Source organism: Crocodylus siamensis, chromosome 4 (assembly GCF_052110815.1).
Source record: "Crocodylus siamensis isolate JL-2025a chromosome 4, ASM5211081v1, whole genome shotgun sequence".
NCBI classification, from domain to species: domain Eukaryota; kingdom Metazoa; phylum Chordata; order Crocodylia; family Crocodylidae; genus Crocodylus; species Crocodylus siamensis.
The window spans coordinates 55,187,601-55,212,701 of NC_143398.1; the positions used below are offsets into that span (position 1 = coordinate 55,187,601).

Here is a 25,101-nt window from a genome sequence, read left to right on the forward strand (position 1 = left end):
AGGGGGAGGTGGGTGGCAGCAGTTAGTTTCAGGGTGGACACGTGCCCCCACTACACGTTGTCTATATCAGGAAACATTCAGATTATCATACCAAGTGAAACCACTCTGGTAGTGAGAACTATTCAGTTATCAAGTTGCCTCCCAAGGGAAATAGTAGAAGCTCTTTGCCTTTGGACAAAATCCTGGTATATGGTACAACAGGGAGCATTCCAGCAGTGGCATGGAATTGGACCACATGACCTAAGAGGGCTATTCAGTTCAGCAGTAACAAGGCCACTGGCAATCAAGGGAATGTCTCAAGCGTATTACTGAAGATGTTGAAGCCTCATGATGATGCAGTATGCTTTGATTGTTAATAAAACTTGCATGTAGCACAATTGCAGTAACATACTTACATTTGCCCTAGCTAATACTGAAACTTTGTTTCTGGTCCCTGTGCTTCTCTAAAATAGTGTCATCCAGAAAATAGCCTTTGCATTTTATCTTCATTCTTAAAGGTACACATTTGAATTATTAGCTGTTATTGAAAGACCATTAGAAAGAATAACTTTGCATGGAAGATCATTTTGTTACCTTGGATACTCTTTATAAGAGATGTAACTGATTTTTTTTCCTGTATGCCAGCTGTCTTGATACATAGTTGACTTTCTGCCCAATTGGAAGATTACCTATATGAAAGCTTTTCCTGAGCTCAGGCAGCAGTGGTTGTCTGTTGCAACTTGTTTAAAAAAGCCATGAATGAGAACTGATCTTAGCTTGAAAAATGGAATCTTTTGTAGGCACTGTGCTGCACTTGTACATTTTTACATTCCTTCACTCTAGTTTAGACACAGGCAATACAGTAAAATTAACATCTTCCTATAATTAAATGAGATCTTACAATTCTAAGCACTTAAAGTATATTTCTAAATTAAGAGTTTCTTGCATTAAAAAAAGTTTGCATGATGCATTTAGTGTAGCAGACCAGATTTTCAAATTTAAGCATGCAAAAACATACAAGTGACTAGCTGCACGCACAAGTGCCTAATTAGCTTTCATATAATAGAATTATAGGACTGGAAGGGGCCTCCTAGAACACTGAGCCGAGCCTTTTGCATTTGCAGGCAATCGTTAGCATAAAGGGGTTCTGAAAAGCATACCATGACCACAAAGCACCCCACAAAAAAAGAAAAAACATAAAACAACTCAAAAGTGGGCCACAGATAAAGAGGAGGGTAGCCTAGGGTACTGCTGAGGCAGGAAATTGGTTAGGCTAAAATTATTCTCAGGTGATCTTAGTGAGAAAGCTAAGCCTCTAATACAGAAGAAATGCTCCCCCCACATGCCAATAGACCTTGCCAGTATGCTTTAGGGAGGGAAAACCTTTCTTGATCCCAAACCTGCCAGTTGGTTTGACTGATTGCACATAATCAAGATCTACCAACCAGGCACTGGTTTATGAAAATTACTAGAAGCCCCATCATACCCAATCCAAACTCCCTCCTGTCTTTGTGGCTAGTAACCACATGTAATGTAGGGACTGTATGTATAAGCAATGTGATCTAAAATATTTATGTGCAATTGACTTTGAAAATCTGATCAATAGTCTTCAATGGGTGAGACATTACAGAGTTGAATAACAACCCTGAATGTCTTGTTCTATTTTTCTTTGAGTCTATTTTTAATTGTCATAACTTTCAATTTGGAGTCTGGGAAAGCTAACAACTGTACAACCTGGACCAAATCGCAAACAAGTCTCAAACAAATTCCCTGTAAATTATAATTTACTCAGATAAGAACCTAGTTGGAAACAGATTAAAGACATCAGGGTTTGGCCCTGTGAAAATGAGAGTGTAGTGTAAAATGCTAAAATGAGACAAGACTGTGCAAAGCAATACAAACATGGTACTGGATGGAGTTGCATATTTACCATATATTCAATTTTCCAGCTCCAACTGAGATACCTACAGATGTGAACGTCTTAGTCCTATCATCTTCTGAAATCTCTGTTTCTTGGCACCACATTTCTGATGAATCTGTTGAAGGATATCAGGTGAGTTTGAAAGTGACTCTTGTAAATGTCTTTACAATCAGGTAAGTACAGTAACTGATTGGATAAAAAACACTCCTATGGTCTAACTTTCCATGTTCTATATTGCTTAATTAGCATTTGCTGCCCAAATTTGAGTCCTTATTTCATTTTTTATATAATGTATGTATTTTATTACTAAGGTATGTTAACAAATTTTACGCCTAATCTCCAAGTGATATAAATTGACATAGAAATCTTTAGAATTCCACAAGAGAACTTTACAGCTTTATACCAACTGTGGAACTGACTCAAAATGTCTTAAAAAGTGTTCCAGTTATGTTTCGGTTATAATAATTAGGTGTAGACTGTACTTTTTGTCAGGTTGGTAGGTAAATGATGCCCATTACATTTTCAGAGGGTTGGGTATACAATTACTTTAAAATATTCCCCACAAAATTTGTAGTAACTTGGGAACAAATATTATGGCCATTCAAGTACAGGAAGCCAAAGGTACATAATACAGCAGACAGATGTGTTCTACTGTACAGCCTAGAGCAAAAGTAAACTACACTCGAGAACTGGATTGCAGCTATGGCGAAATGATTTCAGAACAGAGCAGGGTCAGTGGCTCCATGACTACAAGGTTTCACCAGCCAAACTCTTTTTACTTTCTCTCAAAGAAGGGCACAGCAGTTCTGGGTCTATGGAAACTGAGCCACTATAGAAGTTGCCGTGGAGCAGCCCAAAAGGGTCCTTCCGTCACCATGCACAATGGCCTGTGAAGAACTTTGCAGCATATAGCTTGTTTATTTTGGCTGTGCTCAGAGAAAAAGATTTTAGCTTGATTTGTGATTTAAATTGTCAGTTGCATATTGTTGGGGGTCAAAAAGAACATACAAACCAGAGTGGTGTGTTTTTATGAGTGAACTACAGGAATAAATGTTCTGTTAATAGGATGCAGTGACCGAGCAATTTAAGTGTCTTGCTCTGGCTTCAGATGCATGAATTCAAACCCTGTTCAGAACTCACACCAAAGGCCACTCCCTGTTAACCAAGCAGCAAAGGGGTATGTGGTCATTGAGGTGGATTTATGCACTTGCCTAGGCAAAATGAGTTTTCATTAGCTTAGGCAACAGTAGATGCCTAGCTAGCTGTTCTAGATTGCTTCCAAGCATGCACAAACGTCCCTTTAATTTCAGGTAAAAATTGAGATGCAAAAGGAATCCAGATGTCTTAGGAGTTTTGTGGCTGCCACATAAAGTGGCCTAGAATTGCATTTAATGACTTAGGTACCTAAAACCTAAACAATCTTAGAAATGGAATAGAATCTAGGCCCATGCAGGCAGTTATCATGGCTGTAAAGAAAATGGAGTGCCCGCCCAAATCTGTAGGGAGCCAGAAAGAGTAGCTCTGAGAGGTGTGAACTATAGTCCATTGAGGACTAAAAGCTGTACAGAAAGGATAGAGTGGGGAGGAGAGGGGGAGGGGTTGTGCTCTATGTCAAGGAGCGTTATACATCGATCCTTATCAAAATGGAATCGCAGGAGGAGAAAGTAGAAACATTGTGGGTTAGGATACATGGAGGTTAAGGGGAAAAGGATTTGGTTGTAGGGGTCTGCTACAGACCCCCACACCAAGGTGAAGAACTAGATTTGGAACTCCTAAGGTAGCTCTTGGAGACCATAAAGACTAGAGACCTAAACTACCCTGACATCTGCTGGGAGATGCAGACAGCAAATTCCCACCATTCACGCAGGTTCCTATCCTGTGTACAGGACCTCCACCTGACAGAGGAGGTCCCACTAGGGGGAATGCCTTGCTGGACCTGGTATTGGCAACGGGGGATGACATGATAGGGGACCTAAAGATCAGTGGTCACCTGGAGGACAGTGACCACCAAATAATAGAATTCACCATAAGATGTGGGGTGGGAAAGTTGGCTAGTAGGGTGGAAGTGCTAGACTTCAGGAAGGCTGAATTCAGCGAGCTCAGGTCTTTAGTCAATGACGCACTGCAGAGTAAGAGATTTAGCGAGATGGGAGCCCAGGAAGGGTGGCTGTGCCTCAAGGAAGCGATCCTTTGGGCACAGAGGGTGATGATCCCGATAAGGGGGAGAGGGGGAAAGGGGCCAAGAGGCTTCCTTGGCTGACCAGAGAAATCCAGAGGCAAAAATGGATTTCTAAAGAGGAATATACCTCCTCAGCTTGAAGTTGTATGGAGGCAGTTAGAAAGGCCAAAGCTACCATGGAGCTGAGGATGGCATCCCAAGTTAAGGATAACAAAAAATTGTTTTTCAGACATATAGGAAGTAAAAGGAAGGCCAAGGGCAGTATAGGACCACTACTGAATGGGCAAAAGCAATTGGTAACAGACAGGGGGGACAAGGCTGAACGCCTCAATGAGTTCTTTGCCTCAGTGTTCCTAAACAAGGGGCAAGACAAGTCTCACAATGAGATTGTAGAGAGACAACAGCTGGGCACCAGACTACCAAGCATTGACCCTGAGATGGTGCAGAGTCACTTGGAAGGACTGGATGTATTTAAGTCGGCAGGCCCGGATGAGCTCCATCCGAGGGTACTGAAGGCACTGACTGAAGTCATTGCACAGCCACAGGCAAGAATATTTGAGTACTCATGGCACATGGGCCAGGTCCTGGAGGACTGGAAAAGGGCCAGTGTGGTCCCTATTTTCAAGAAGGGGAGGAAGGAGGATCCAGGCAACTATAGGCCAGTCAGTCTCACCTCCATCCTTGGCAAAGTCTTCGAAAAGATTATTAAGGTTCATATATGTGACAGCCCAGCAGGAAAAATTATGCTGAGGGGAAATCAGCACAGGTTCATAGCAAGTAGATCATGCCTGACTAATCTAGTTTCTTTTTATGACCATGTTACAAAACACCTGGATGCAGGAGTAGGGGTAGATATCGTTTACTTAGACCTCAGGACCTTCAATACGGTATCTTACCCCATACTGCTGAACAAATTAAGAGGCTGTGACTTTCATGATTACACAGTCTGATGGGTGGCAAATTGGCTAGAGGGTCATACCCAGAGAGTGGTAGTGGATAGGTCAGTATCGACCTGGAAGGACGTGGGTAGTTGGGTCCCGCAGGGCTCAGTCCTTGGACAGATACTCTTCAATATCTTCATCAGTGACTTGGACGAGGGGGTGAAGTGTACTCTGTCCAAGTTTGCGCATGATACCAAACAGTGGGGAGAACTTGACACACAGGAGGGCAGGGAACAACTACAAGCAGACCTGGACAGGTTAGACAAATGGGCAGAAAATAATAGAATGCAATTTAACAAGGATAAATGCAAAGTGCTACACCGAGGGAGGAAAAATGTCCAGCACACCTACTGCCTAGGAAATGACCTGCTCGGTAGCATGGAAGCAGAAAGGCATCTCAGAGTCCTACTGGACTCCAAGATGACCATAAGTAATCAGTGTGATGAAGTAATCAGCAACGCTAACTGCACTTTATCATGCATCATGATGGACATAAGGAAGAATTGCTGGACATAAGTAAGAATTTCTTTGCTGTCCGAGCTCCCAAGGTCTGGAATAGCCTGCCATCTGAGGTGGTTCAAGCATTGAACATCTTCAGGAGTAAATTGTATGCTTATCTTGCTGGGATCCTATGACCCCAGCTGACTTCCTGCCCTTCGGGTGTGGGGGCTGGACTCGATGATCTTCTGAAGTCCCTTCCAGCCCCAATGTCTATGTCTATGAAAAAAAAAAGAATCGGCAGATGCATGACAAACAGAACCAAGGAGGTGATACTTCCCCTCTATCGGGCACTGGTCAGACCACAGTTGGAATACTGCGTGCAGTTTTGGGCACCGCACTTCAAGAGGGATGTGAATAACCTGGAGAGGTTCCAGAGAAGGGCCACTCATATGATTAAGGGCTTGCAGGCCAAGCCCTACAAGGAAAGACTAGGGCACCTGGACCTCTTCAGCCTCCACAAGAGGAGGTTGAGAAGCAACCTTGCGGCTGCCTATAAATTCATCATGGGGGCGCAGAAGGGAATTGGTGAGGTTCTACTCACCAAGGCACCTCTGGGGGTCACAAGAAATAATGGTCATAAGCTAGCAGAAAGCGGATTTAGACTCGACATTAGGAGGAACTTCTTCACAGTTAGAGTGGCCATGGTCTGGAATGGGCTCCCAAGGAAGGTGGTGCTCTCCACTACCCTGGGGGTCTTCAAGAGGAGGATGAATGGGCATCTAACTGGGGTCATCTGAACCCAGCACTCTTTCCTGCCTATGCAGGGGGTCGGACTCTGATCTATTGAGGTCCCATCCAACCCTAACATCTATGAATCTATGAACTATTAGTGCATGACTCTCCTAAAAGAGAGTTAATTCCAGGATACCTTGCACTTTAGGACAGGGGGAGAGAAGCAGCAGCACCCCAGTTAAAGATTCTGCATGTGGCTCAGTACCTGTTCTTTGGGGAGTTCTACTACTATGGCACATGTAGATCTAAATAGTAGGGTGGCCTTCTTGGCTTTACTTGAGGGAGGGAGGAGATCTCAAGATGATGACAAGAGGAGGAGGAGGAGGAACTTCTTCCCCCACCATTGGCATGGAGGCAGGACTACAGAGTAGAGTTACAGGGAGGCCATGACATTTCATAGATTTCATAGACATTAGGGCTGGAAGGACCTCAGAAGATCATCAAGTCTAGCCCCCGCCCAAAGGGCAGGAAGTCAGCTGGGGTCATAGGATCCCAGCAAGATAAATAGCCAATTTGCTCTTGAAGGTGTTCACTGTAGGTGCTTGAACCACCTCCGATGGCAGGCTGTTCCAGACCTTGGGGGCTTGGACAGTAAAGAAATTCTTCCTTATGTCCAGCCTGAAACGGTCTTCATGGAATCATAGAATCATAGAAGTAGGGTCGGAAGGGACCTTGTAGATCTTCAAGTCTGACCCCCTGCATGGGCAGGAGAGAAACTGGGCTCAAATGACTCCAGCCCGGTAGGCATCAAGCCTCTTCTTAAAGACCCCCAGGGTAGGAGCCAGCACCACTTCCCTTGGAAGTTGGTTCCAGATCCTAGCCGCCCTGACCGTGAAGTAGTTCTTACGGATGTCTAATCTAAACCTACTCACCAACAACTTATGGCTGTTATTCCTTGTTATGCCAGGGGACGCTAGGGGAAACAAGGTCTCTCCCAAACTCTTCTGGTCCCCCCTAGTGAGTTTATAGACTGTCACCAGGTCCCCCCTCAGCCTTCTCTTGTGAAGGCTGAACAGGTTCAGGTCCCGCAGTCTCTTATTGTAGGGTCTGCCCTGTAGTCCCGGGATCATGCGGGTGGCCCTCCTCTGGACCCTCTCAATGTTGTCCACATCCCTCCTGAAGTGGGGCGCACAGAACTGGATGCAGTACTCCAGCTGTGGCCTGAACAGCATCGCATAGAGGGGGAGGATCACCTCCTTGGCCCTACTTGAGATGCACCTGTGGATGCACAAGGTCCGGTTAGCCCTGCCAACCGTGACCTCACATTGTCGGCCCGTTTTCATCTTGGAGTCAATAATGACTCCAAGATCCCTTTCTGCCTCCGTGCTCTCAAGAAGAGAGTTTCCCATCTTATAAGTGTGCTGCTGGTTACTACTGCCCTGCACCCTGCACTTGTCAGTGTTGAAGTGCATCCTGTTTTTGCTAGCTCACCCCTGTAACCTATCCAAGTCTTGCTGCAGTCTTTCCCTCCCTTCTAGTGTGCTCACCTCACCCCAAATTTTGGTATCATCAACGAATTTAAACAGGGTGTTTTTCACCCCGTCATCCAAATCGCTGATAAAGAGATTGAACAGCGCGGGCCCAAGGACCGAACCCTGGGGGACTCCGCTGCCCACTTCTCCCCAGGTCAAATATGACCCATCCACCACAACCCTCTGAGTGCAACCCTTGAGCCAATCTGCAATCCATCTGACTGTGTAGGCATCAATGCCACAGTTGGCCAATTTTTTAATGAGGATGGGGTGGGAGACGGTGTCAAAGGCCTTGCTGAAGTCCAGAAAGACTACATCCACAGCAACACCTGCATCCAAGGCTTTTGTGACCTGATCATAAAAAGCAATCAGGGTGGTCTGACATGACCTGCCCCTAATGAAACCGTGCTGGTTGCCCTTGAGCATCATCTCTGAGGCTGGCCCATCACAGATGTGCTCTATGATTATCTTCTCAAAGAGTTTCCCTAGGATTGAGGTAAGACTGATGGGTCTATAGTTGCCTGGGTCCTCCTCCTCCCTTTTTTAAAGATGGGGACCATGTTGGCTACCTTCCAATCATCCGGCACCTGGCCCAAGCACCACGAGCGCTCATAAAGCCATGCCAAGGGCCCTGCAATAACCCCTGCTAGCTCCCTTAACACCCTGGGGTGGAGATCATCTGGACCTGCTGATTTGAACACGTTCAGCCCCTTCAGAAGCTCTCTAACCCAGTCCTCCCCAACCTGAGGTCTGGAGGTGTTCCCCTCGAGTCTGTCTTGCATCACGGTGGGGAAGTCCCAGTCCCAGCCCAAGAAAACAGAAGTGAAGAATTGGTTAAAGAGGTCTGCTTTCTCCTCTGGCGCAACCACCAGATTGCCCAGAGGATCTTGCAGTGGCCCCACATTTCCTGGTGCTTTCTTCATCCTCCCTATATATTTGAAAAAGGACTTTTTGTTATCTTTGATTTTGGATGCAAGTCCTAGCTCTATGTCCACCTTAGCTTTCCTGATAGGCCCAAGCAGAGGAGGTATACTAATCTTTGGAGATAGCACCCCCTTTCCACCTGGTGTACAATCAGGCATTCCCGGACGCCCTTGGTGAGCCAGGGGGGCTTTCAGGCACTCCTGCCCTCCTTGCTTTTTGTTGGGATGGTCACCCCTTGGGCCCTGAGTATCTTCTCCTTAAGGAACAACCACTCATCTTGGGTACTGAGTTCCCCTGCCCTTGAGAACCCCAGTGCCTCTCCCACTAATCTCCTCAACTCGTTGAAGTTGGCCCTCTTGAAGTCTAGGGTTATTGCCTTGCTGCTGGCCCTTGACACCCTGCACTGCATAGTAACTCCAGCAAGCGATGATGGCTATCACCCAGGTGGTCAAGGACCAGGTCCTCGCCTGTGGCCAGGACCAGGTCCAACAGAGCATTTCCTCTGGTGAGACTGTGCACCTCCTGAATTAAGTGGAGGTCCTGTATCTTGGCCAGGAACCTCCTGTAACGGTCCGACCTGGCTGACTGTTCCTCCCAGCAGATGTCCGGATAATTGAAGTCACCCATGACAACTCCATCCCTTGCCTTAAGTGCCTCTGCAAGCTGGCCCAAAAATTCCCAGTCCAGCTGCTCCCCTTGGTTGGAGGGTCTGTAGTAGACCCCCACCGTTAAATCCCTCTCCCCACAGCCCCCTTGTATCTTGACCCAGAGCACTTCAGCTTGCAGCAGGTCTTGCAGTAATTTATGACCGTTCGACCTGGTCATCCCTTGGGGCGCTCTGGTGAACAAACGTTCCCCCAGGTCCTGGTGGTCACCCCTGATAAACTTATAGGTGGCCATCAGATCACCCCTGAGCCTCCGCTTTTCCAGGCTAAAGAGTCCCATGGCTCTCAGCCTGTCGTTGTAAAGTCTGTTTTCCTGACCTCTGATCATGCGCGTGGCTCTCCTCTGGACTCTCTCAAGCTTCTCCACATCCTTTTTGAATTGTGGAGCCCAAAACTGGACGCAGTACTCCAGCTGCGGCCTTACCAAGGCTGAGTACAAGGGGAGAATGATGTCCTGGGATTTGCTTGTGAAGCATCTATGGATGCAAGCCAGCATTTTGGTTGCTTTACTAGTCGCAGCATCGCATTGCAGGCTCATGTTCATCTTGTGGTTAATGATGACCTCCAAGTCTCTTTCTTCCGTAGTGCTAGCCAACATAGCACTGCCAAGCCTATAAGGATGCTGCGGGTTTTTCTTCCCAAGGTGGAGAACCTTGCATTTTTTGGTGTTAAACACCATCAGGTTCTCATCTGCCCATTTGCTGAGCTTCTCCAGGTCAGCCTGGATCACCCGCCTGTCTTCTGGTGTGGATGCTTTGCCCCAAAGTTTGGTGTCATCAGCAAACTTGGCCAGTCTGCTTCTGACTCCAATGTCCACATCATTAATGAAGATGTTGACTCCAGTGTCATGAAGTGGTTTAATCAAGGGGCACTGATTTGACCAAATTGAAGTTGTTTGTAAATTGGAGTGAATATTCTGGGATTTTTTTTTTGCATTACTGTGCTATTGTAACACAGTTTATCAAAATCCCTCATGTCACTAGACTACTTTCTGCTTTTAATTTCAATTCTTTTTATTCCCTGAAAATGTCTCTCATGGTATAATTGGCACCCCATATATTGAAGAGAATATGACCCTGAATCTAAAATGACTCTCCCAATAATTAGATTCTGCACATGGAAAATTTGTAAGTGTATTATAATTTTCTATGTATAGAATTGAATTCTTGGAGGATCATTACATCATCTTAAATTTGCACCTCATCCCTGTTATTGCAAGTGGTGGGGGGGAGGTGATAAGAGGGGCAGTAATGGAAATGGAACAGGAGGTGGGGGAGGCAGTAGGAGGGGCACATGATATGGAATGTGGGCAGTAATAATGGGGCTGGGAGTGAGGGGCTATAGAGGGTGGGTGGTAGGGGGCAGGCAGTGTGGAGGTGAGGCAGGCAGTGAAAAAGGAAGGAAGTTTGCCCTTTTCTGCCTGCCCCCTCCCTATTTACCATCCATTGTGCCTGCCTCCCAGGGAGCCTCAAGCTGCACCAATTCTCCCTTCCTCTGTTCCCCACTCCTCCTCCCTCCACACCACTTGTTCCCCATGCAGCCTCAGATCCCTACCCCCACTTTCTCCTGTCTCCCCCCTACTTAAAGTCTCTTCTTCTCACCTGCCCCCCACCCCCTTACCTTTGTTCTGCACTGGTGGACTCTGCAGCCTGGGGCACAGAGCATGGCTCCAGCCTAGCCCGTAGCAATGGTGCAAAGCCAGCACTGCTGCTATGGGGCCCAACTGAAGCAGCAGTGCTGGCTCCGTGCCACTGCTACAGGGCTGGGCTGGAGCTATGCTCCATACCCAGGGCTGCAGCAGGGAAGCAGCCTGCTGAGTGGAACAAAAGTAAGATGTGCAACAGAGGGAGACATGGGGAGAAGCATCATGGGGAGGAGAACTGGGGGCTGTAGGGCAGGAGGAGCAGGGCATTTAGAGGCAGTAGGGTGGCAGCTCCAGCCCCAGGTTGGGACCAGAACTGCAGTAGCTGCCTCCCCCTCTCAGTAGCTGCCTTCAGCCCACCCCACTAACTCATGCTTGATTCCCCCATATTAAATGAGGGGGAAAATGTATCTTTTAATTGGATAAATATGTTGGGGTACTGAGAGTAAACTACCTGAAGGCATTTTATCTGTGATTGTAGCCTCTTCATACCATGAGGTATCAGATTTTTTTTTTTTACACTAATGTAGATTCTCAGGACTACTGCCACAGCAATGAAGAGTGCTGGCTGATAAATGTTGCCATTACTGAGGTAGGGCCTCAGTCTGTACCTAGAGGAAAGATGAAATATGAACTACCTCTATCAAGGAATTTAAGATTTATGAGTGCTTGTCATGTCATCTTCAAAAAGTTACAGCTGTTTGATGCATGCTATGTTAAAGGCCATCTATATTTCCTGCATTTTACATGTGGTAAATATATTGGTTGACTTTTATAATGCAAGTTTATCAATGCATATGTGCTTTGATTTTTTGGGGTTTATTTTTCTCCCCCTATAATAGGCATTAAAGTTTCTTTCCTAATACCAATAAAGTATATTAAAACTAAAACAAAATAGGTTTGTTGCAGGTTTTTTTGCCATCTCACATTTCTCAGAGGTTGCCTGCATGAATATGATATATTGCAATATTCCATAATTCTAGCAGTTTAGCTTTATTGCTGCTTTTATTTTTTTTCTCCCACACTTTGTTTTGTAGAGCTAGCTGTCATGAAAGTATATTCTTTATGTTCCACATGTCAAACTCACATGAAAATTATATAGTTCCTATTTCATGGATGTTGTAAAAATGTCTCTCCCACTCTTACAATGAGTTAGGTTCTCTGCTGTGCAATTTTGTGTAGGCACATCAGAGGCAGGGATCCACAAGGGTGGTAACTATATTTCCCTGATCCTACAGCCACGCAAATAATATCTTGGCCAGGGATGTCCAACTGGCATGAGGCCTGTGAGGGTTTAAATTGCAGCCTACAGACTCCCACCCAGCCACCACTCCCTCCCATCACTCCAGCTGCAACACCAGCCAGCCTCTAGCTCTCCATCCCTCCTCCAGCTTCTGCTTTTTCCTTTCCCCTGGGGTGGTGGAGAAATGGGAGCTGAGAGTGAGGGCCAAGGACACGCAGATTCACAGTACAGTGGGAGGGACATGGTGCAACAGACCATGTCTGTGGGCTGCTCTACACATGCAAGTAAAGACACGATGGGATCTAATGCACAAACCACATAATCACACCTCCTGCCATGCTATGTGTGCATGGCAGGAGGCAAGATTGTGGGATCACACGTTACATCCCATCGTGCCTTATTGCTGCTACAGGGAGAGCCCTGGGGGTTTCATGCACCTCCAGGACTAGGAGACCTCAGCAGCTGCAATCTTCCAGCCTCAGGGACTTCATGCATTCCTAGGGCTGAGAAATCAAAGGCGCACACTGTGGCTGCAAGGACCCAGAGCAGTACCAGAGGCTGAGAGTCCTGTCAGCTGTGGGACTCTCAGCCCTGATTGGACATGGTGCACCCTGTGGATGGGAGCCCTACCAGCTGATGGGGCTCCCAGCCACAAGGAGACCCTGCTACACATGCAAATTAAAGCTTGATAGCAACCAGCTATAAAGTTAATATTTTCAATATCTAACTTTGTAGCTGATTGGAGCTTTTTATGGCATGATGGGTACTTTGCACATGTAGCTTGTCTCAAGGTAAATGTGCAATTAACCAGTTAATTGCATGACACGTGTAGTGTGTAGAGGGGGCCCATGTGTCATGTGGCCCAGGGGGCCTGTGAGTCACCTGGTGCAGCCTTCATGGCCTAAAAGTCCAACTTAGAAGTTGGACAGTTTTGATATAGACAACCCTGCTCTGCAATTGTACAGTAAGGGGTGAAGTTGGGAATTGCGCAGAATTGGTAGTGTCCACTGGAGATTTCCCTATGATACCTATTCCCAACTGGGCAGTCCCAGAGAACCTGTGCCTAGAATCTAGCCCAACCTGTTTTAATTTAAAAAAAAAAAACAGTTTAAGATGTGCATATATACTGCACAAAGAGGGCAACTGAACAAGCTGGTAGCAACAGGGAAATAATTCTGTATATTATCTGAAATGCGTTGACAAAAAGGCAGTCCTGTGAAGAAGAAGAAGAGCAAAGATTAAGTTCTCTAAAGACTTTATAAATACTTGAATAATACAAGGGGCAAGAGGTCTCTTGAGAAGAAGGATAATGTCTCAACAGTCCTAGCATGATAAATTAATCATTTTCCAAAAGTAATTATTCTGGCCTAAATGTATAGACATATCTGTACCCAAAGTAGAGAGTAAAGGAAAAGGAGTACAGAATTGCTAGTGTAACACATACAGATGGGATTGTCACAGAAGTTTAATGTAAGTCATGTCAACCAAGATTTAATATATTTGAGATTAGTTTAATTTCATTTTTAAATGATTTTATTCCTGCTGGGATTTAACATGCATCTCAATGGAATGGCTTAACATTTTATTCATTTTTCATAATCAGTTTGCTCAAAGCTCTGTATTGCTTATTATTCATGTAGTTTTACAGTGGAGTAGATAAACTGGAGGAATGTAAGACGTTTCTCCAAGTCAGAGGGATTCAAAGGCTTTGGGCAACTGCCCAGTGATCAACAAAAGCCTTAGTGTGTTCACCATCCCTAGGTAAAGCATGCAGTCTATTAACATATCAGAGCATTGCATAAATGAATTAGTAAGCCCCTGGCAGTCACTGCAGGGGCTTGCATTGCATGACAACATCACCGCTAAAATTGTCATCAATCATACCATAACTAACAAGTCCTTGACCACCTAGTATTTCACAGATGCCACTTTGTTGAACATAAAAGGTGCATTTGAGGCTTCATGGCAGGAGTGAAGATAGGATTTAAATCTTGTGCCAAATGTACAGGCCCCAACCAAGTGAGTCAAAGCAGAAACACCTCTAGCTGTTAGTAGTATAGAGCCTTCAGTTGAGCTGTTCTAAATAAGTTAGTTCATTACAATCATATAGAACCAAAACATGATACTGAGACTAAGTGACTAGCTTAGAAAGATAAGAGTTTATTTGCTGCAGAGAGAATGGCTAAGAGATGCAGACATTTTCACATTGCTTCTACACATGGCAATAATGGCTCAATAGGAAAGAAGTGTGGGTACATAAAAGGTCTTATAGAAGCAGTTTAGATCATATTTTACAACCTATAAATTAGGACAGTAATATAGTGTTGTCATTTGAAACAAATGTTATATACAGGTCTCTAGTGTGGCAGTGCAAAACAGATCCTGCAGGTCCTGATTCTTTTCCCAAAAGAATGCATGGTTATTGTACATGTTTTTCATTGTTAATGTAGAAGAAATGTACAGTTTAATTTTTTTTAAAGAATGTATATGAAAAAGAAACAGGCCTTGACAAGCAGCAAGTTGCACCTTTATTTGTGAATGATGGAGCTGCAGTGCTACAACTGTGGAGAAGCTAAAGAACCAACGCAGCCACTCCCAACACATTTTGGACTTTCTAAAAAGAAAGACAGGAAAGAAGTTTAAAAACATTGTAGCCTTCTAAGGAAAGGTTTTTCCAAGGCCTAAAAGTAGTAAAAACATATTTAACATTTTAAAATAAGAAGTAGCATTTCCTAAAATAATTAATAAGCAAGGTGTGAACACAATGAAAATACAAAGAATGAAAATACTTGAAAAGCAATATGTTAGAGACTTGGTTTCCATTGCCTGTATTGTGATTTATATATCTGCAAACTAGGTGTCAAACACTGTGAAATGATACTGATGGTATTTTACTTTAATTTTGCATACATATAAACCAGTCCTCAAAGCTGTGAAGATTCAGTCCCTATCTAGTATCAAGAAAAATGAAAGTGAAAATTTGGATAAGGGACTTATTTTTGTATTTATTTTAATAATTAGGCTTACATTTGCCACTGAAATACCCAAATAAATGGTCTTTAGATACCCAAATAAATGGTCTCCTGACTTCAGTGAGTAATCAGTACTCTTGAAAATCAAGCTACTTATGTGACTAACTAAATATAGATTTAAGAGGCTCCCACATTTTAAAATCATGAATAAGTTATTTTTCAAAGAGCTGTCAAAGCTATTTTGGGCTGATATGTATGAGATAAAGACAAGGCTGAATATTTTTAATAAATAATACTGAATTTTAAAACAAAGTACAATTTTGCATGCTTCCTCTTTAGTCTTCCCATTGTAACCTTTAGGACTTAGTTAAGGCAGACCCTAAAAAATAAGAGTAGATTTAAAATAAAAAATTTCTGAATTCTAAAACTAATAATTTCTGACAAGAAGTGAGTTTATTAAGTATGTCATGTGTCTTTGATGTGTACGTTCAGTAAATAGTCAGTGGAAGTACAGTTAAGCATACCATTCCCAGAGGAATGAGCAGGAAATGGATATCAGTGGGTGTTATAGATCGCTGTGGTTTTTAAAGCTTGTTACCACGCTGTTAAACTGTTTTATTGATAGCTCATTAAAACTTCTAAGTCATGGAAAGAAAAATAAAACTGGCTGTTATCTGATAAAAGTTATAGTAGCTAATAAATATTATTAAAAGTGTTTTAAGCAGCGTCTTTCATAAAAGAGTTGGACTGAATAGTGAATACTTTGCATGTGGTGAATGACAGCAAAAATAAAAATATGAACTAGTTGCTTTGTAGAGATTTTATTAGCTAGAGTGTCATGGAGTGGGAAGTGGACTTTACTGTACAGCTGGATCAGGGATAGGATGTCTGCTCTTTGCTTTACAAAGTACAGTGTAGTCTAGCAGGATTATATTAAAATTGAATTTTAAAAATTCAAAATGCAAAAGACCATAAGAAAAGGGCCTATTGTTATATTAAGGCCTGAGCCTGCTCCTACTTACATTTATGGAAAAAACTCCCACAAACTTAATTAGAAAGAAAATGGTTCCATTGGGAAAAAAGTGTGTGGGCCTCTCTAGACATTCAGGTAAAGGCATGATAGGATCTGATGCACAATCACACCCATGCATGGCAGAAGGTGTGGTTGTGGGATCCAGCATCAGATCCTATCAATCACACCTTATTGCTGATACAGGGAGAGCCTAAGATCACCACCCTGGGCTCTCCCTGTACCAGCATGCTGCCTGGATCGAGACTCCCACAGCTGGCAGGACACTCAGTCTCAGCAGCACTCTGCAGCTGCTGGGTCAAGAGTGCCACAGCTGGCAGGGTGCTCCATTGCCCCACAGCTGCCGGGACTGAGAGTCTAGCAGCTGTGGACTCACCATTCCAGCGGTGCCCTGTCAGCTGCAGAACTCCCAGCCACAGGGACAGACCCTGCTACAGATGCAAATTAAATCTGGATAGCAACCAGCTGCAAAGTTATTGCACATTTTCCAGCTCCAATTTTATAGCTGGTCGGACCTTTTTATGGCATGGTAGTTACTTTGCACGCGTTGCCAGTTTAAATTAATTGTCCAATTAAACATTTAATTGCGTAATACATGTAACATGTACAGAGGGCCTGTGTGTCAAATCTGTAGTGTTTTCTGTTTCTTTATATCATCATGGGCGCAGACTGAAGTGACAATTTTTGCCCAGTCTGGCCACAGAAAGCAGTCTATACCCATGACCCAACACAAGTGCACAGCTGCAGACAGCTTCAAAAATGTCTGATCAGGTGAAAATCTGATCCTTCATTGCATGAGGTATCTGGCAAAGATATTTCAAAATGTAGCATCTTCTATAACTTGTGTCTGCAGAGTTCCCAGCCTGTCTCTGTTTGCAGAATAGGAGGGGAGGGGGGGAAGAGAGCAGAGGGAGTTCAGTCTGGGGGGGGTTCACCGCCCTCTGGATGGTGGAGCAGGTGTATTGGAGCCCCCCAAGGTGGGGTGCTCCAGTTAATCTACCCCATGCTTCATCACCAGATGGGGAGCCCCAAGAATGAGCTCCCTCTGCTGCCTTTCTCCCCTTCCTTTCTGAAAATAGCAAGCACTGGTAGAGAGCTGTGGCCATTGCTATGGGACCGTGGGAACTGGCAGCTAGATTCCCCTCCCCACTGGAACCAATAGTGAACTTCTGTTTGGTCTGGGGTAACATAACTCAGAAAGCTTTGCAGAAAACATTCTGAGTTACAGCTGGGAGCTGGACTTCTGTCTGTACCACGTATCACTTGGGCTAGTCTAAGAAGTCAAAATAGCCTGAAACATTTGTTGCTTTAAATATATTCTGTGTTTAAATCCAAGGTGTGTCTACATAATGTCAGGAAATGAGCCTAAGAAGAGCTCTGCATTACTGCAAGTAGACTTTTTCAGGCACCTGAACTTGCTGTTTAAACTGTATCATAAACTGCAAAATTTGTGTAGACTTTTTGTATCATTCTGTTTCACAAATAATCCCTGAATCCAATTGTTTTCAGATTCGTTACCGGGCCGCTCATGATAAAGAAGCAGCTGCCCAGAGGGTGCAAGTGAGCAATCAGGAATACTCAACCAAACTGGAAGGCTTAAGGCCTAACACATGGTATCATGTGGATGTTTCTGCCTACAATAGTGCAGGGTATGGACCTCCCAGCAGAGCTGTTGATATTGTCACATATAAAGCACGTAAGTAAGGGAGCCTGGCATTTATTTCTAAAGTTCTGTATTTTGTTATTCATATTTCATAATTTGACTAATACAAAAATGCAGTAACCATGATTAATTTGCATATAGTACCCATAGACTTAGGTCATCCAAAATTGATGCAGTTTACCTTTTTTTTCAAACTGCTTCAAACTTGGCACAAGTACACTATAAACACATTTTTAAGCAGTACTTTTGTACCACTTATACATAGTGCAAACCTAAATCAGTCTGAAGACAGTACAGCATCAAATGCCTTCAGACCCCTAGATACTGCAGAGCCCTGTAAACACATCTCAGTAAGAAACTCGCCAATCTTAGGATTGAAAATGATAACACTTGTGTTGAGAAAGAGTAGCAGGTTCTAAAATAGACCATCCATGACGCTTGCATGGAATCAATTGGCTTTATCATCTGATGCCATCAGGACTTGTTTGCTGGGATCAAAGCCGACAAGGTTTCTGTGACTGGGAAAACCATCATAGGTCCAGTCAGAAGCAGGGAACATTTTGATGGTTTAAAGCTGAAGCCCAGAGGAAGATTCAAGAAATCAAAAACAAATTGTGGGAAGAGAAGGCGAATGAAATCCAACAACTGGTTGACAGTCATGACATGTGGAGCTTCTTCAGCGCAGTCAAGGCTGCTTATGGACCAAGCTCTTGCGGTCTTACCCTACTTAGATCTGAAGATGGTAGTACACTTGTCATAGACCGCTGGAGGGAGCACTACCAAAACTCCTGAATCAAGAATCAGTGGTGACTGATGAAACCATTGAATCCATACCACAGCATCCAGTAAGAGAAGCCCACCAACCTCTGAAGAAACACACCATGCAATAAGAGAGATGAGGAACAACAAAACATCTGGTTCTGATGACACACCAACAGAGGTCTTCAAACGTGGTGGGGAAACTATGAACAACAAATTCCACACACTGTTTCTTAAAATCTAGAACACTGAGGAAATTCCCACTGGCCTAAGAAATGCCAATATTGTCACCGTTTTTTTAAAAGGGTGATAAGACTGACTATGGAAACTATCAAGGTATCACCCTCCTCTCCATTGCTGGGAAGATCCTTGCTCAAATTCTGCGGAACCAAGGAAATCCTTCCTAAATCTCAGTGCAGCTTCAGACCATCAAGAGGCACCATGGGCATGTATTTTATGGCCCTGGCAGATCCAGGAAAAATGCTGAGAACAGCACCAGGAACTGTATATTGCCCTTATTGATTTGACCAAAGCCATTGACTGTTAAAATTCAGGCTCTATAGAAGATCTTATTGAAGTTTGGCTACCCAGTGAAATTTGTCACCATCCTAAGATTCCTTCAGGACCAGATGACTGCCTCCATCCTATGCAGTGGCTCTGCTATGGAGCCATTTTTCATTTGAACTGGTGTCAAGGAGGGATGCATGATTTCACCAATTTTGTCTTCCACCTTTCTTGCTGTCATCAAAATGCTCATCCGTGACCTTCTGCCACATGACATCAACACTAAGTGCAGGATGGAAGGATGGGAACTTTTTCAATCTCTCCCGCCAATGTGGTCCCCATTTTCAAAAAAGGGAGGAAAGAGGACCCAGGAAACTATAGGCCCATTAGTCTTACCTCAGTCCTGGGGAAGCTCTTTGAGAAAATTATCCAGGAGCACATCTGTGAGGGGCCAGCAGGGGAGTTTATGCTTAGGGACTATCAACACGGGTTCATTAGAGGCAGGTCCTGTCAGACCAACCTGGTGGCCTTCTATGACCAGGTCACAAAAGCCTTGGATGCAGGTGTCACGGTGGACATAGTCTTCCTGGACTTTAGGAAGACCTTCGATACTGTCTCTCACCCCATCCTCATTAAAAAATTGGGTATCTGTGGTGTCAATATCTACACGGTCAGCTGGGTCACAAATTGGCTGGAGAGTCGTACCCAGAGAGTGGTGGTGGACAGGTCATTTTTCACCTGGAGAGATGTGGGCAGTGGGGTTCCCCAGGGCTCAGTTCTCAGACCTGCACTGTTCAATATCTTCATCAACGATTTGGACAAGGGGGTGAAAAGCACCTTGTTCAAGTTTCCAGATGACACTAAGATGTGGGGAGAAGTGAGCACACTAGAAGAGAGGGACAGGCTACAACTAGATCTGGACAGGTTACAGAGATGGGCTGATAATACGGACAAGTGCAAGGTGTTGCACCTGGGGAGGAAGAACCATCAGCATACCTACAGGCTGGGGAACTCCTTTTCATCATCACAGAGGCAGAGAAGGATCTTGGAGTCGCTATTGATTCCAAGATGAACATGGGCCTCCAATGTCAGGACGCAGTCAGGAAGGATAACCACACTTTGTCGCATCACAAGCAGGTCCAAGGAGGTGATCCTCCCCCTCTATGCAATATTGGTCAGACCTCAGTTGGAGTACTGCATCCAGTTCTGGGCACCGCACTTCAGGAGGGATGTGGACAGCATCGAGAGGGTCCAGAGGAGGGCCACTCACATGATTAGGGGGCAGCAGGGCAGGCCCTACGAACAGAGGCTATGGGACCTGAACCTGTTCAGCCTCCACAGAAGAAGGCTGAGAGAGGATTTGGTGGCCGCCAATAAAGTTGCCAAGGGGGACCAGCAGGCAATGGGAGAATCCTTGTTCCCCCAAGCACTACTGGGGGTAACAGGGAACAATGACCATTAATTGACTGAGAGTAGATTCAGGCTAGATATCAGGAGGCGCTACTTCACTGGCAGGGCAGTTAGGAGCTGGAATGGACTTCCAAGGGAAGTGGTGCTTGCCCCTTGGAAGACCCTGGGGGGTCTTCAAAAGGAGGTTAGACAGCCACCTAGCTGGGGTCATTGGACCCCAGCATCCTTTCCTGCCCATGGCAGGGGGTCAGACTAGATGAACTGCTTAGGTCCCTTCCGACCCTACCAACTATGAAGCTATGCATTTAATCAATTTTGTAGTTGGTTTTCATTGCTGAGCATGTGTTGCTTTTGGCAAACATTTAATTATAGACAGTGTGTTTAATGAGGTTTCCTTGCATGCAAATATAAGACAAGGGGACTTTCCTCCCATGCTGATTTGGGGAAAAGAAAAAAAATTCAAGTAAATGTGATAATTAATCACTGTGTTTGTTTAAAGTACACTTGCAACATCTAAAAATGTATGAGGTCAACATATGTTTTTTTTTTCAATAAACTAAACAGTATATGTGTGACTCAAAGTTCCAGATGTATATCTGTCAAATAAGGAGATTAATTTTATATTGTTACTTTTATAACATTACACTTTGTGCAATGAGGCATTCTGTTTACCTTAAGGAGAAATGTTGTGGAAGTGTCTTTCAGTAGTAATATTTAAATACAATAAATGAATATAATTAAATCCAGATTAAAGGAGATGCTGGTGAACACTTGGCCAACACCCTAGAAAAGGATTATGTTAACCACTTCTGTTCTGGTAATGCACAAAAGCCAAACCCATAAAGAGGCCATTTCAAAAACTTCCTGGTGAGAGCCAAATGACTGCATTCTGAGAGAGACACTACCTGATATTTGCGTAAAAAGCAATCATAATTTTCTTTTTTAAAGCCTTAATTAAAATGTTTAAATGGTTTACAGAGCCCTATTTATGCATGCTTTCTACATGTCTTTTTTTCAGCTCCAAGTCAACGTCCAAGAATTATCAGTTCTGTAAGGTCTGGTTCAAGGTACATCATCACTTGGGATCATGTCAAGCCCATGCCAAATGAATCAGCAGTTTCTGGATACAAAGTATGATCTATAAAAATAACTTTTAACTTGCATATCCTGCACATGGTATATTTCATAGCCAATAATGAATTTCAGTGTCCACTCAAATTCCATTGTGCTTTCATGCTAAGGCCCCTGGTTTTATACTTGGAGATCACAAATCCCACCTCTTTTAATACTGTGTGATCACAAAACTTCCTCCTATTTTTCTTAACAACGGGCTATAACATAGAAAAGTTTGAGAAATATCACATTTGATATTCAATAGGGCCTTACTTCCCATACAGAAAGATGTATTTTACTTCAGTTGTAAGGAAAATCTTACACAGGCTATTCTTAATATTTTGCTCTTACATTTCTAAGTATGCATTGCTTTTCTGTCCTTCTAGAAACCAGTTCCCACAATACATGCCCTTTATAATCTAAGAAAGTTGATCTGTTTGTAATGAAACAACACACCCTGTTACGTGCAACTAGGGTACAACAAATGTAATATACATGTAGTTAGTTATAGTTCGTTGGTATGCAGAAACCTGTAAAATGGGTTCCTCCCTAGCCTTAGTATTTACTTGGAAGTAATACAGTTAGAGTTTTATATGCTACACACAGAGGTCTTTGATAGATTGAGTTACTCCCTTTGAAAACAAGCAGAAATCATTTTCATATATCACATAAGTCGCATGTTAATTTCACACTTTAAATAGTCTGCCAGTTCTGAAACATTTTAGTAAAATAAATTATTAAGCTAGCCTCCAAGAATGAGAATATTCTTAAATAACTTCTATTATAGAATATTGTAATTCTATAATGTGATTTATATTTATTTTATCTTCTTCACTGATACCAAAGTATTTTCCTCAGTCATTTAAAAACCTGTTTTGGACCCATATAGGAAAATGTTTTAAAAATAAGGTGTCATTATTTTGTCATAAAGAAATAAATTAGGAAAGCCTCTCTCTTGCTCTCGATCTCTCTCTCAGCTTCTTTGTTATTTGACACTCAGTGCAGCAATACACGTTATGTAGTTTTGATTCTTGTGAAGTATAAGCACATGAAAGTGTATATGCATTAAATGTATTAAACAAAATTCTGTACGAGTGCAGCTGTGGTATCAGTAACACTATGCCATTGCAATAACTGTACTTATTTTGGGGCTTTACAAGGTGCTGTATCGACCAGATGGCCAACATGAGGGCAAATTGTATTCAACTGGTAAACATTCAATAGAGGTCCCAGTCCCCAGAGATGGTGAATATGTGGTTGAGGTTCGTGCACACAGTAAAGGAGGAGATGGAGAAGTAGCTCAAATCAAAATTTCAGGTGGGCAGTTTTTTTTTTTATATTGGGAGCTTGGGCTAGATGTTTCCCCTCTTCTGCACACAGTAGAGACTGCAGATACACTCCATTTGTGGCAAAAGATGTCTAGAATGAAAATCTGTTTATTTCCCTCTCTCTGCTCCCCTCTCTCACTCCAATAAGTTTTTGAATACACATGACACTGATCACTGTAGTATATACCATACAAAGTACTATTTCAGAAAAAAAAATAAGTCATGAAATTAGACACTATTCTTGCTAAAATTTCAATACTTACATTGGTCTTTTAAAGTTTGGGAAACAATTATGATGATAAACTCCCGTTCCTGCTCTTTGAAACATAGCCCATATAGTCAGTAGTATCTGTTCTCAGCTACAGTACATATGTTATAATATGTATATTGTGGGAGAAATGACTGTTCAAAAAGGGCGTCGTCCCAGAGAACAGCTGTTTTTCATTAACAATTTAATGAGCTTCAGTCTACAAATGTTTGTGCTACATAATACTTTTGTTAGTCTATAAGGTGCAAATCTACCCTGCTTCTACTCTTATATGTTACAGGCCATTCAGTTTCATTCAGTTACCTCTATATTGAGCTTATTAGTTTGTGTAGCTAAAGCATATCTTCCAGAAAAACTTTTAGGTGTGATCTGAAGACATCAAGAGATAGAGACTCTACTACTTCCCCGCTTGTTCCCATCGTGAATTGTACTATTAAAAACTTAATTCCTTATTCAATTTGTCTGGTCTCAGCTTCTAGTATTTGTTTTTTGTAGTGGTTTCTCCTGCCTGTCCTATCTATTTTCTTATGCTAAAGATGCATTTAGTATCCAGTGTATTCTACCTTTGCAAGTATTTATACACTGTAATTCAGTCACCTCTTAATCTTCTTTTAAATAAGATAACTGACTGAGCTATTTAAATCTCCTACTGAAGGAGGTGTTTTCTTCTGTCCCTTAAATAATTTGTCTGGCTTTTCTCTGTATGCTCCCTAACTTTTTAACATTTTAATATTTACATTAAATATTATATTATAAAATATATTATTAAATATTAACATGTTATAAAGAACTAGACTGTACACAGAATCACAAACCTGCAATATTTTGAGGTGTTCATGGAATGCCACACATATATTCTTGGATTTATTTTACTAATATGATATGTGGTCTCTGTGGGTAGATAGCATTAAGCTAGCTCTGCTTAGCTTTATCATTCTTCTGTTTTTGTGAATTGTGGTCATTGATAAGACTGCAGTAATGTAACTGGAGTGGGTGGGGAGAGAAGGGGGCAGTGACTGGGGCAGCAGCTAGGCCCTTACGAACAGTGATAAATTTGCATTTTAGAGGTATAGCAAGAGTAAAACCTGGAAACAGGCTGTTCAAAGAAGGGCATTTCCCCAGTGAGGAAAATAAGTGAAACTGTACCTTTAGAACACTGAATGAGTAATCAGCTGGTGCATCTACCCAAGGTGCTTAATGTGCAGAAGACTAATTCTACTGCGTATTAGCATGGCAGGCAAAGCCTGTGCATAGTAGATTTAGTCTAACACTCAGTAGCATCACCAAAAAAAATGTTAATACTCAGTAGCACCAATTACAGCTCATTAAATTAATACCTGTCATTACAGGTACAAACAACGCACCATAATTGCAGCACATTAACAAACGTGTAGCTGTTTCCTTTATGTACATCAGGATGTAAATATGCTCCTGGTTGTAATTGGATCAGGAAAAGCTCCTGGTCTGGTAAACAGATACACAACTGGGGCACGAAATTATATCCATAACATATGCTTCCTGAGAATTATGTAGAAATATGTAAATACCCAGAGAAGGACAAGTACTTAAGCTTTGCCATGAGAGCAAATCTAAAGTTTCATGGGCAAAAGATGCCTTAGTCTCCCAATGATTTAGCTGGGCAATTCAGACTACCAGTCTAGGAGAGGTCTTTGGCTCGGACAGAAGTGGAAGCTTCATTCTTAGAGCTTAGGACCAAGATGCACAGATAAGGTAAAAACATTGTTCTGATATTTTTGTGTTTGTTTATTTTTATATCTCTGTCTCTGATTTTGACTGCCCAGGCCTCACCATTATTACTCCACTGCCAGTTTGGGTGTCATTCACAAATGTTATC

General features: G+C 43.1%; 1 protein-coding gene across 1 annotated transcript in view; it reads left to right on the forward strand.

The window, feature by feature from the left end:
• The window catches only part of CNTN1 (contactin 1), a 473,636-nt gene that overhangs the window by 410,564 nt on the left and 37,971 nt on the right, over positions 1 to 25,101 (forward strand). The window contains exons 22-25 of the mRNA XM_090042334.1: positions 1,929 to 2,032; positions 17,711 to 17,897; positions 21,556 to 21,668; positions 22,811 to 22,967. Of these exons, the coding sequence (XP_089898460.1) occupies positions 1,929 to 2,032; positions 17,711 to 17,897; positions 21,556 to 21,668; positions 22,811 to 22,967 (561 nt within the window). The remainder of the gene's footprint in view (positions 1 to 1,928; positions 2,033 to 17,710; positions 17,898 to 21,555; positions 21,669 to 22,810; positions 22,968 to 25,101) is intronic.